General features: G+C 47.2%; 1 protein-coding gene across 3 annotated transcripts; it reads right to left on the reverse strand.

The window, feature by feature from the left end:
* Nucleotides 1–2,986: 2,986 nt before the first annotated feature.
* On the reverse strand, nt 2,987–12,759 carry LOC106048804 (G protein-activated inward rectifier potassium channel 1-like). 3 transcript variants are annotated; one of them, XM_013200915.3, is made up of 3 exons: nt 11,540–12,733; nt 5,805–6,021; nt 2,987–5,474 (listed from the first exon to the last, which is right to left on the reverse strand). In XM_013200915.3, the coding sequence occupies exons 1-3, from the start codon at nt 12,188–12,190 to the stop codon at nt 4,996–4,998; spliced, it is 1,347 nt and encodes a 448-aa protein (XP_013056369.2). In that variant the 5' UTR covers nt 12,191–12,733; the 3' UTR covers nt 2,987–4,995. The 3 variants fall into 3 exon arrangements, with proteins under 3 accessions (XP_013056369.2, XP_047907791.1, XP_047907790.1); XM_048051834.2 differs by lacking the exon at nt 5,805–6,021 and having other exon boundaries at nt 5,337–5,474; nt 11,540–12,758; XM_048051833.2 differs by lacking the exons at nt 2,987–5,474; nt 5,805–6,021 and adding an exon at nt 6,028–10,629 and having other exon boundaries at nt 11,540–12,759.
* Nucleotides 12,760–13,358: the final 599 nt, after the last annotated feature.

The following is a 13,358-nucleotide window of genomic DNA, read 5'->3' on the forward strand; positions in this document are numbered from 1 at the left end:
GTCAGCTGAAATCACATTAAGGCCGTTTCCACTCTGAACCGTGTCCTCACAGGGGTTTAATGTAGTTTAACTAATTTGATTTAAATGCTCATTGAGATTAACTGGGTTATGTGCCCCTGCGTGGGGCTCAGATCTGCTCAGGCGTGGGTCCGGGCAGGCGGGAATGCGGTAGCAGCTTGAGCCCCGTCCAGTTGTGTGCAAACCAAAACCACATTTTAGGGCGGAAAAATCTAATTTCTGCTGCAAGCGATTCTCTCATTTGGAGGATGGCATGAAGCAAAAAAAACCTCATCCGTGGAGGTGGTTCAGGGAGTGCATTATTCATTAAAAACAATGCAAGAGGAGGTTGTTTTTTTTTTTTTTTTTCAATATGTTTGTGTACAAATGCTCTCTGCTCAATGGTTTCCAACTGCAAGGCTCGGGCAGGACCCGTGGCAGCCTCTGCCACCTGCCTTCGAAGCCTTGCACCGGGATTGCTCATCCCTGGGGGTCACCGGCCAAGAAGCGCTCGAATTCTCCGGCGTTTGCAAATCTCATGCCGCAAATTTTTTTCTGGGAGCACTCAGGCCAGAGCCGGCCCGGCTTTGGAGGCTGCACAAGAGGAGGCTTTTTGTTCCCCAGCCTCGCCGCGGCGGCCAGGGCTGGCGAGGGCCGCCCGGCCCCGGCCACGTCGCCTGAGGACAATGAGCCGCTTCTTGAAGGCCGGGGCTGGCGTTTCAGCCTGCTGAGGGTTTGCCCTGAGGAGGAATGTCCCCCCCCCCCCAAAATGCGGTGGACGGCTGCAGCATCGCTGAAGACTCAATGACTGTCGCAGCTCGCGGCCCTGGGAAAGGCAGATGCTGCCTTTGTCGCCTGTTAGCGGGCTCCAGCTCTGTGCTGCTGCAGGGCAAACCTCCGTGGCCTTGTTCGCGTAGACCCCTGGGGCACACGGAGGTGTCAAACGCTTCTGGCTGCTTTGCATGGAGGAAAAGCAGCGTTTCTGGCAGCGAGCAGGAGGGTCCGGGGGGGCTTACTGCAGCTGTTGTGTGTTGCGATGGCTATCAGATCCTGCCCTGCGCTGCTGGTGGCTCAGGGCTGATGACACTGGGTGTTTTTTTTTGTTTTTTTTTTTTTACCAGCCACATCAGGCTGTTTTGTTTTGTTTTGTTTTTTTTGCAATGACTGTGGATTTTCCCTCTGAGTTGCCCTGGGCTCATTCGTGGCTACTGGATGGGCGAGCGGTGCAGCCGAGCCGGGGACTGCAGCTTAAAAAGATGTGGGTGACCGTGTAGCTTTAACCTTCCTAAATACAGAGCCTCCGTGCCAGCTTCAGAGGTGTGATTCCTTGTCCCCAGCCAGGTCAATGGGATTTTGGACTTCACCCCACAAAATCTCCTCATTTTGAGGCTGGACTGGGGGATTCTGCTTTGACTGTGGGAGATGCGCTGCGTCCCCCGTGCCGCAAAGCAGCGTGTCAGTTGGTGCCGCTGGTGTCAGCTCTGTCTGAATCACCCTCGGGCTATTTTCTATACAAAGGGCCCATTTTCATCTGGTTTTGACTGGGTGGAAAGTGGCCGTGCCGCCAAGCCTTCGCCCCGCTGGTTGTCACTGGCTCCTAGATGGTGGCTGCAGGGAGAGGAGACTACTTTGCTCCCCAGGAGACCGGGGTCCACCAGACAGGATCTTGTGGATCCCCACGCGGGTTCTGGATGGCCCCACTGTGATTTGAAGGCTTGGGGAGGACCTTGAGGATTATCATTGCTGGTCGATAAAACAGCATCGCACCAATGTTGTGATTTGCGGTGTGGCGGTCTGAGCTCAGCAGTGCCTGGGGCTGGATCAGGCCCTTGACCACCAAAACACCATTTCCACGAGCTATCTTCCCTCTCTGCGTTAATGGGAAACACTCGTGCTGCATGGCGAGGGAAAGGGAAACTGCAGCAGTGAATGCACCCATGATGGCAGCTGTGAAATGTAAAGTGTGAGGCCATCCTGGCCAGGGGGATGCAAATCCCTGGTCACCATGTCCATAAATCCTGAGTGTGATGATTGACTTGTGCCCTTGTTGAAAGGGTAGGAATCTCTTGGTGTTTATACACCAGTTAGGATGTTGTTATTGGATTAGACGCAGCAAGATAGAAGCCTCCTGGGGCAAAGCGATCCTCTGGGGAAACCACAGCAGTTGGTGAGGGATTTACCCGGGGAGCAACCCCGGCCACCACCGAGCACCTCCAGCTCATCCTTCCCCTCACAGGCGTCCATTTTGCAGAGCGAGAAGGGCACCCCTCAAACCGCCCCACCTGGGAAGGGACCAACGAGGCCTCAGCGTCCCCGTCTCAGTAACGCAAAGGGAACTTTGTCTAGCAAAGGACAAAAATATTTGTCCCTGGCTCTCTTGCAGGCTCTGTGCATGCGCTTGGAGGGCTCCCAGAGATGGCGATGTTGGGGATGTGGGGCCATTTTGGGGTGCCTTGGCCATTTTGGGGGGCTTGGACCCCTCTCTGGGTACGGGGCCCAGCCCGATTTCCCCCCGCAGTGAGGAACCCCTGAGAACAGCAGGGGCGCTGTCCCCTCAGGCAAAAAACTACAATTCCCAGCAGGCAACGGGGTGCAGCATGGCGGCACGAAACTACACACCCCAGCATGCCGCGCGGCCCAACATGGCCGACGGGAAGTCCCTTACCAGCAGACTACATATCCCAGCGTGCAGCGCGGCACAACATGGCGGACCGCAACCCTCGTTCCCCACGTACTACATATCCCGGCATGCTGCGGTGCGCCCCGAGCATGCGCAGTGGGCCCTGAGCGGCGGGGCCGCCGCCTGCCTCGGCCTGCGGCGGGCACCAGGGGGCAGGCGGCGGCCGCCTGGAGCCTCCCCGGGCTCACGGGGCCCGAGAGCCGCTGGCAAAGTGCTTTTCCCACCGTCTGTGGGAAATGGCAGCGCCTGAGGCCCATTTTTTGTCAGTTCTGGCCGTGCGGAGAGTCGTTGTTGGGGATCTGAGTATCCCAGAGTAGTGTATTTGGTATACGGAAAGAGATTTCGGCATGTGCATAATGCTGGAGTTCGTGTTGGGGGTCAAAAAAACACACCAAGCAACCCCTAACCTGTGCAAAATGCCAGTTTGAACATGGGCAGGAGACAAAAAGTAGGCAGTAGTGATTTATCCAAGCTACCTGCATGGATAAATCTTTACCTCCTTTACCTCTGCTTCAGTTACGCAGCACGTTGCCAATTGCTAGGGCCACAGCAGCCCCCCCTAATTTGACCAAATTCTGTCCGTGTAGCCAGAGCAGAATTGGGTTGTTCTGGCACAGAGGGTTCTGCGAGTGATAAGTGCCCTGTATGCTGAGCTACGGAACGTCGTGTTGTACAAAACAAGGTGTGGTTGTGCTCGCTCGCTACCCGCTGGCAGAAAACTGATCGCTTTCACGGGTTAAGACAGGCAGCAGGGCACCTGAAGAGAATTGTGATTATTCTGGAAGAAATTTAAGAAAATCAAATTCTAGTTCTCGCCATTTTGTGACATCCAGTAAGGCAAACGGTTTCCATTATGCAAGATTTGTTTTAAAACCAGAAGAGTGTTTTTCCCTCTTATTTGGGACAGTCACCTAGAAAATGCTGTATGATACTTTAAAGAAATAGTGAATACCAAAACCTGTTGTGTAGATTTTCGCTGACATCTGTTTGGTCATTTCATCATATATTCCATGGATAATCTAAAATATTCAACAATTGAAATTACCATTATTAGCAAAAGCACTTTGAGAATGCCTCTCTTGACCACACGCTTGTCATGTTACAGACCTGTGATGTCTTTTGTTTCACTATCTTAATATATTTATTTAATATTAATTTACTATTATTGCAGAGTTCTACCTTGCAATAAATTGCATATTATAAATTTCAAATCCACAAAATGATTGAGAATCATACATGAGTAGGGAAGGCAAACATAACAAAAGAGAACGAGCCACATCAAAGACCCTTACCATCAGTGAAACTCTGAGGTGTGATCATACTATTGTCTATTCCCGTAATGACTGAAAGTTAATTAGAGTTTTGTTTTCGTTTACTTACAAGGAGTCTCCAAACTAACAACTTAGGGAGTTGAGGTATGAAACATACCACTAACTTGAGGTATTGACCTCTGAGCTACTCACCTCACGTTCCCTTCACAGTGAGTGGTGATACAGCCATTAATATCCAACGCATAATCCATGCAATCAAACAGTGGGGTCTAATTTTGGACAGAATAAATCATCCTGATGTTTATGAGAGCTTGTGCAAGACAAATGACACAAATGGCTGTTGCAAACCGCCTCCGTTACCTGTGTGACAGTGAAGGAGACTGGGGGCAGGGAGCTGGCATGCCACGATCATTGAGAAAGAAGGATGCACGCTTCTCGGCTGACAGGAGGGCAGCCTTCCAACAGGGTAATGCAGGGAACTGGACTACAACTGAGTAGCATCACAGATTCTTCCTATGTTCAGCTGTTACAGCAGGAACGGTCCAAGATCTGATCAGCACAAGACTCTGTTTTAGCTGGTTTTACACCTTTTTTGCCGTGATCTCTGAATATATTACTCTGCAATAAGGATATGGTCCTTGCTTCATGAAAAAGCATCTACAAATATGGAAGACGATGTAGATTTGCAATGAGCATGCTGATAAATGACATTAGGGCAGTGACCTCTTTGGCACAATAGTCTAACCTTACTGCCCCTCAAATTCTTATTATGCTACCTAAATTAGATGTGTACAGAATAATTATACAAAAAGGATCATTCTTCCTGAATGTAGCAAAACCAAATTATTTCGTTACTGTAAGAAAACTCTTTCAGGTCAGCAGTCTTGCATGTAGTTTATGAACAACGACTCATGTTGATTCTGCTCTTAAGAGAGGTGATTGGAGTTCATTTTGCAAAGATTGGCAGGCAAATAATCTTCCAATTTCATCTCTAGAACACATACTTGGAGGCTTCTTCTGGAACTTGAGATCGCTGGTAGACTGAGTCTAAGCCTCAGCATTCATTTTTAAGGCTTTCAGCTGTATCCTTTCATCACCATCTTCACCATTGGAGATGGGACTCATTTCTTGAATATTCAAGAGATCTCCGGTACTGCAAGTCTTCCCTGTGTTACTGGAACTCATTCTCAGGGCTCTTCTCGGAAGGTCTTCCTTTCTCGAGCTAATCTTCTGAAGTTTAAAAGGGAGCTTGTTTTTCTCTCCTGCAATGTCGATGCAGTCAAGTGAACAAACCTTTTCTCTTCTGGTCTTGTTGTTATCAATAGGACTATTCAAAGAAGATGACAGAGACAGGTTTTCTTCTTGCTCTTTAACACTGTAAGGAGGAGTGGGGACTTCAAATGTAGCATGAAACTGAGAATAATCGACACGGAAAAAGCCGTCTTCCAGGGACATTACCGGGAGGAATCTGTGACCCCAAAGAACTTCATCTTCTGTATACGAGGTTCTAGCTTGACATGTCATTCCTGTGGAAACAGAGACAAGAGCATGACACTGTAACACGAGCAAGTAGACCAGCGATGGTCCTTAATACAGGAACCACATAAGGGCGTTGTACTCCTCTATATGCCATACTCAAGGACTGGCAGGGTGCATCTCTTCTTGGCTGTATTGGCCATTTTGGGCACCAGTAATGGCAAAGGGAGGTCTTCTGTAGCCAGGGAATATCAGTAGCCTATGGCAGGATGTTCTGGAGCATGCAGGAGCCTGCAAGGATTGACAACTGCCTCGCTAAAAATACCAGGACTGAAGACAAAGACTGAAAATTAGAGCATGCATCTTACTCTAAATCTTACCGGTAGTCTCAACGATTCCTTCAAGGATGACAACTATTTCAAATTGCTCGCTTCTTAGTGATCTTTGTGAGAGACAGAAAAAGGGGCTCTTTGAGTTAATTTCATGACAGATGGTTAATGGGGAAACTAAAAACAGCTGGTCAGCTCCAGTTCCAAATCCAACATCCAGTTCACACTGGTCTAGTGGCAGAAATTCCCCCTCCGGTGTCTGTCGGGACTAAAGATGAAAAAACAGTTCAGTAAACACTGTGTGAAGCAAAATGCAAGAAGCAATGCAATGAAATTTAAACCTGCCTCTTTCATGACATTGTTATCTCTGTATTAGGTCACCATATGGAGATACAAGTAACGCTAAAGACTACGAAGCTAATACATATGACTAATTCTGACATTTCTCATCATTCCACCAGATCTCATCATCATCTACAAACTGTATTATGACATATATGTATTTTACAAATCACTGACAAAAACATCAGGTACTACACGCCTTATGACCGATACTTGCTGTGAACATCTTGCAGCAAAAGTTGCGATTAGTGAGAACACAATCAACGAGCCAGGCGCATTTTAATCCATTGTCTGAATTCCTGTTGCATTACTTTTATGTTCCTCATTTTGGTTTGCAGAAACTGTGATGTTCTCAGGACTCAAAGGACTTTAAGGTAAGCAGCATAGTAATAGTAAAGCATGTCTGGTGCGTCACAATTCCACAAAATCATCCGAATCACTATTAGCAATGCTATCCTCACTTCCTAATTGGTATGTGCCACCTACTGTTCAGTATTTCTTATGGTCATTATTATGCTGAGTGCCGTGTTTGTATAATTTCACAGGCCCATTAAAAAATACTGATACGTTAGCTTTTTCTTTCCTAGCTCCCTACGATTTTCCTGGTATTCAAAGTATAACTGAAAACGTACTGCAGTTGACCAGGCAGATCCTCAGCTGATTGCCTTAAAGGTCTCTGGTGGAAATTGCCTGGTAAAATTGATGCTTTGCAGAGCCTATTTAAAATCCCGTTTAAATTCCTGTCTGTTTATTGCCTGATTAGAAAGCACATAACTCTTTGAGAAGCTTATTATTGATGATAAATGATAGATAATTACATTGTTACTACATAGTTCTAGCTGTGTTGCATTAGTACTGACAAATGTATTGGTTGCATTGCTTGGGAACTCCATCCATTAGTCACAGGGGAAGCTGAAGCCAGCGGTTTTGCTGTTGACTTAGATCTGATCGGTTTTCTTCAAAGAAAGTTTCTGTCTTTAAAAAAAACAAACAACAGAACCCTAAGCAACTACTGCACTTTCAGATCGTCTCTCTGCTTCACTTGCATCTTAAAAATGCTAAATATCCGACTGCCTGGCATTTCCTGCGATTACATAACCGGTTAGGTAGCTGCTGGAGTGCTGATCCTTATTAAATACAATGCATTATTTCATTTACGTGCTATGTGTCTGGTTTTATGCTCAGGAAAAAAAAAAATCTTCCCATCTAAATAACCAAGTTCTCCCTCAGACAAGAAATGCTTTCTCCACTAGCGATGAGGACAGGGAAAATGTCGGCTGCTTGCTTGTGAAAATGTTCTTGAGGGTTATTAGTGCTCTGAGAGGTAAAGGAGAGCAATAGAAAGTAATAGGGATCAAATTCACTACTATTTAGCAATCATCATGTTCTATTATACGCAAAGTGTAATCAAACTACTGCAGAAATATCCCTCCTCTCCCCCTGAGGGAGCCAGCAGAACCGAGCTGCAGACTACGCCGCGGCTTTTGTTGCCTGGCTACTGTTCAGCAGGTGCACAGATCAGCTGGCAATGGATGATCTTTGCTCTAAGGTAACGACGCTCAGCACGAACTCTGTGAACCCACGCCTAAACCTCCAATTCTTCCGAAGTTTTATCGAATGCAATTCCCTAGCCAAAGAGGTGCGTATTTGCAAAAAGTCACTGCCTGAATGAGTTAAGACCTGTTTCAGCTACAAACCGTTTTTCCCTGGGGAATAGTTTTTGATCAAATCCACTCGACAGTAAACAAATCCAGCAAGGATTAGAGGTTACAGAGCTGGGAGAAAGCAAAAGGTTGTGCTTGAGGTATTCGGCATCTGCACACACGACTGATTTATGCAGGGCATGGAGAATTTTAAAAAGAAACTTATTTGTTAAATGAAATGGAATGAACCTAAACAAAGTAGTTTACTAGTCATCAGCTATTTTTTTTGCATATAGCTTTATTCAAAGGAGCACAGAAGAGGGCACAGGGCTGTAAACAGTCAGCAATATTTTCACCTGTAGTTTTCTGCCACTGGGTTTTTGTTTTATTTCTTATTACAAGGCAGACTTGCATCACATCATCCTTTAGTCTGTTTTTGTGTCTGGCCAAACATTTTAGGCCCTTTTACTCTTCTCTCCTGTCCTTCATTCATTCTCGGTACTTTTCTAAACCCTGTCTATGCACATCCTTCTTTAACTAGACACGATGCAGTTATATTATTACAATAATACATTATTATAATAAGGTTGGGCTTTTTCAGACCGAAGAAGAGATGGCTTCGAGGGGGATCTAATAGCAACCTTCCAAAACTGACGAGGAATGTAATTAATAAGATGGAGCCAGGCTCTTCCCAGCACTGCACAGCAGGAGCAAGAGAGAGAGCGGGCGTAAGTATAAATGTGAAGTTCAGATTTGATTTAAGAAAAACTCCTCCACCATTTGGACAGTTAAGCAGTGGAAGAACTTGCCCAGCAAGGCTGCGCAGTCTCTTGCTTAGATGATTCCAAAACGAGACTGGATAAAGCCCTGAGCAGCCTGGTCTGACCTCCTAGCTCACCCTGCTTTGGGCAGGACTGGAGACCTCCTGAGGTCCATTTCTAACCTGAATGATTCTTTGATTTTAAAAAGCATCTCATTTGCACTATCTGTGCCCTGCTTCTTGAATGATTGAGACCACAGTATAATTGGTCTTCTGACTTATTTGCAATGCCTATCGTCTGCCATCTGCAAACTTTTAGTTACAGTTCTGTTTGCTTTCTGCTCATTCAAAACTTAATTAGTGCAGCTCAAAGAATAGGTGTATGCCAGTCATAACTCAAACTGCACAGTCTGCGTGACTACCGTTCCTTACAATTCAATTTTAAAACTATTACTGGGCACATGCTGAAATCAGTCTATGATGATTTTACATTCCTCGGCTTTCTGAATCAAAATGTCCCATACTACCCGCTGAAATGCTGTGGTGTGAAACACCAACACTATTGTGTTTATCAGTGAAATCTGTAGCCGCATCAAGAAAAGATAAAAATAGGTATCACAGCTAATTTTTTAAAAAAATCAATGCCAATCGCCATATGGTGGATGCTGCTTGTTGCTGTTATCACCAGGTCCCTCAGGCACACCAGGAACTAACAGGCTGTGACACTGAAAAGGCCAGAACCTGGAACTGCACTTTTTCAGCAGCTAGTTCCAACCAGCTTTTTTGTGTTTCTTGCCCCGAGAGTTTGCTTTTTCCTTCTTCTAGAGCACTGAGTGCAAATTAGAAAGACTCAGGTTTCTGAAAAAGTTTTTATTGAAACAAGCACACATAGTCTTGTAACTCTGTTTTCTAACTCTCCACAACATGGTCCAAAAAGGGCTCCAAACCTCTCTGTGCCATCACGATGCCACATTGCTAGGCAGTGCCCTGGACCGAAAAAGCACCAGCACTGCTTGATGGCACCAGTGCAATCTACCGAATATCTGAGGGCATGTAAAATGCTAGTAGTAAATGCCATTCGGACAGACTTAGATTGGCGTACTTTCTTTGCAAAGGTAAATCCTTGGGGCTCCCTTGGTCCCGCTGAAACACTATGTTCAGTACAAAATACGGCTTCTGTCTCAAGTGGGAAAGCGTGATAAGACATATCCCTTCGCATTGTTTCACTGTGACACAAGGAAAAACATCTCGCTATCTAATCGGATGCAGAAGTGTAGCAAGATCAGCTGTCAGCAGCGCTGCACGCAGCACAGCTGAAGGCACAGATCGCAGGAAGGCAGGACTCGCTAGAGAGAAATGGTTTGTGAGTTACGTCACGTTCACCATCGGTTTACAGGACACACAAAGGAAGCTCCTGCAAAGCAGCTGATGTAAATTCACATGCTGCTGGAACAGCCGCTGCGACTGCTTGGAACAGCGTGGCCAGCTGAAGGAGGCACCTCGACAAATTGAAGAGGATTTAAAAAGAGACCTGGGAACTAATAAGAGGCTAGAAAACAACCCTTGTAGTGAGGACTGAGGGTGCAGCTAGTACACAAACACTCCCTTTCAAACCTTCTCGTGTCCATAGCTTAGCTGTGCTAAAGGTTGCAAAGCAACTTGAAGACAAGTCATGGGCATGATGCTAATGTGTAAGAAATCAAATATTCCTCAGTGATTCACTGCCTCATCTATGAAACAGCTATTGTGGGAATCAGCCAAGCAGGTCTCTCGAATGTCCTTATGTTTTCTATATATACCAAGCATTGTGTAGCAACTGAACTGTTAGCACCAGGCTGCGTGTTCAGTGTCTTATTTCAAAAGAAGTTTGCAGTGAATTACTGTCATTGTAAAATCCCAACTGTGGCGCTGCTCCTATTCCACTTCGACTTGCATTCCATCTTGGATGAGGGCCAGAAATAAATACTTTAGCAGAGGCTTTCTGCTCATTTTTCATGCGAACGATCAGCAAAAATAATGGATTATCTGGCTTTCTGATTCCTACAGAAATGGCTCTTCTATAATTCTGGGCAGTCTGTTTCCATATACATATTCAGACTCTTTTTGAATCTTAGCAGATCTCCAAGGCATTCTGTGACAAGAAAAATTCACAGCTAAGTCAAGCATTCTGCACAAAACAGAGGAAAAGCAGCCCTTCACATTTACTATTGTCCTGTCATCTGCTGTACCAGGCTTGTTCCTGCAGATTATTAAAATGGCCAAACAGTTGTTCCAAAAAGAGGATTACCATGCAGAATACGGAACATTTATGACACAACTGCACACAGTATTTTCCTTCCATGCTACTCTTGCCCGGTGTATCTGAGGACTTCCGTGGCTGCCAAACCATCTCCTTTATTTTCTTTATCTTTTTGCATGTGATCTCCTTTGAATTCCAGTTCTTTCTTGCATTCTGAATTACACTGACCACTGTCAGTGCTTAATTAATGGATATTGGTGACAGTTAAAGGGCTTTGCCACTCAAGCTTGTGACACAGACTCTCTGCAATGCTGGAAGGACGCTGGCAGGACCCGTGGGGTAAGGAATTGCAAGTTGGAGCTCCCTGAGTTTCCACATGGGAAAAAGAGGGTCAAGGTTGATCTTTGTCCTCAGCAAACACTGAGACTGATTCAACGTCACCACAAAACAGGTATAATCCATTCCTTATTCACCTGCGAAGGGGCATGCCTTGGTATTCCTCCCTGCAGGTACCCTGCATCTTCACACATCCTTCCTGAGCAAGCTGGCTTCCCACCAGCCTCACAACCCCCCTCTGATGAGACTATCTTTTCCCCTCCACCTGCTTGCCTCTTCCCTGGCTCCTGCTGGAGGCAATCACTGCAGTTTCTTCTGAAACTCTGCACCACCCCAGCCAAGTCCCCTCGCCCACGCACCACCGGGCAGGGCAGCTGGGTTGCTCTTACTGCATGCGGTTGCCCTCCCAGCGTCGCCCACCACAACCGGGGTACCCCAGCCCGCCTGCTGCCTCACCGAGCCTCACCTTGATCAGCTTGCAGCGGATCTGGGCAGAAACCATGTGGCTGTTGCGGAGGTTGCCGACGCGGAACATGAGGCAGAGCTTGCCATCCCGCTGCGAGACGACCGCGGCCCGGCTGAACATGAGGGTCTCGGCTCGCTTCTTGGGCTGGGACATCTTGATGAACATGCAGCCGATGAGGAACGCGTCGACGATGGAACCCAGCAGCGACTGGAAGAGGAAGAGCACGATGCCCTCAGGGCAGCGCTCGGTAATGTAGCGGTGCCCGTAGCCGATGGTGGCTTCGGTCTCTATGAAGAAGAGGAAGGCAGAGGGAAAGTTGTACACGTTGGCCACGCACGGGCTGTAGGTGTCATCGTGCGCCCGGTGCAGGTCCCCTCGCAGGTAGGCGATGCCCCACCACATCGAAGCCATGACCAGCCAGGCGACCGTGTAGGTCAGCAGGAAGATGAGCAGGTTCCAGCGCCACTTGAGGTCCACCAGCGTGGTGAAGAGGTCGGACAGGTAACGGCTGCTCTCGCCGCCCAGGTTGCCGTGCTGCACGTTGCAGCGCCCGTTCTTGTCCACGAAGCGCTGCCGCTCTCTGCGGGCACCACCGCCGGCTGGGCCCACCGCCTGGTACTCATCCCCAAACTTCCTGCGCACCGCAGCCATGCCGCCGAGCCCTTCGGTGGGCCACGGGGGAGTGCAGGGATCCCCACGGAGCTGCAGCCAGCCGGCGAGGCTGCGCAGCCAGCGGGAGAGCCGGAGCGGTGGGCGGCAGCGGGGCGGAGCGGAGCTCGCTGCCGGTGGCCGGGGGCTGGCTCGCTGAGGCCCGTGGGGTCTGGTGGTCAGCGCGGTGTTGCTCGTAGAGAACGGGGTGCTGAGCGTCGCTCCCAGGTTGGCCAGGAGCTGGCCGCCGTGGTTTGGTCCAAGCCGTTCGCAGCCGGCGCCTCGCTCGTCGCTCTGCCCAAATCTCAGCTCGCTGTAGCACCCCGGTAGCGGAGTGAGAATAATGATGGGAGCGGCAGCGAGGCATCCGCCGAGAGGCCGTGCTGCCAGCAGCGCCAGGGATTTTAAAAGGAATTCCTAAAATAGGTCAGCTTTTAAAGGGATGCGAGCATGCTAATCCTCAGCCTGCATTTAAAAGAAAAAAAGTATTCCAAGCAAACAGGGGCAAGTCTATCAGCATTAGACCGTAATTATGTCTGTGAGTTATGCATTCGTGCTTACGGTCCAACTAGCAGCGAAGCTGCTTGAAAGACAGCTCCCTAGAAGCTTAAGTGATTTAAATGCAGCTCTTGTTTTTTTTAATGGACAGAAAAGGTCTGAAATCAGCAATGATAATTATTACTTGCATTAGAAGTTCTGCATAGGGCTAGGCTAGTGACTTTTGTGCCTACCATATCAATATTTGTAATGTTTCCTTCTGAAACGTAATCAGTATTTGAATTTAATTCTCAGTTATATAAGAACAGTATTATTATTCAGGTCACTCATTTCAATACCTAATTTTCAGCAAATCATTTTCATTACAAAGTAGTGGCCTGCAGTTAATGACATTTTTAGAAAAAAGTCTGTAACAACGGGTGGTGGTGTGTTGCTTCAGTTCTAGATTGAGAACTGAATAAACTATCAGTCTGCCCAAAGTTTAATTTCGGACATTTTTAATTTTTAATTAATACCGTTAATTTTTAATGGTATTTTCACCACGTGCTAACGCATAAGCAGGTATATTTAAGATGTTCACACTGCACAGTATAAGCTTGATTTTTCAATCTTATTCCCACCCCAGAGAACAGTGTTTGCCTTTCTTTTATTGTTCTCTAACTGTGCAACATCT

Source organism: Anser cygnoides, chromosome 22, assembly GCF_040182565.1.
Source record: "Anser cygnoides isolate HZ-2024a breed goose chromosome 22, Taihu_goose_T2T_genome, whole genome shotgun sequence".
NCBI classification, from domain to species: domain Eukaryota; kingdom Metazoa; phylum Chordata; class Aves; order Anseriformes; family Anatidae; genus Anser; species Anser cygnoides.

What these genes read in the sequence shown, in the direction of transcription:
- LOC106048804 (XM_013200915.3), bottom strand. Translation starts at nt 12,190, where the DNA reads ATGGCTGCGGTGCGCAGGAAGTTTGGGGATGAGTACCAGGCGGTGGGC. An exon ending in TCCGCTGCAAGCTGATCAAG is followed by an intron (nt 6,022 to 11,539) that starts GTGAGGCTCGGT and finishes TTTCATCTTTAG; the next exon opens with TCCCGACAGACACCGGAGGG. An exon ending in AGGAATCGTTGAGACTACCG is followed by an intron (nt 5,475 to 5,804) that starts GTAAGATTTAGA and finishes CTGTTTCCACAG; the next exon opens with GAATGACATGTCAAGCTAGA.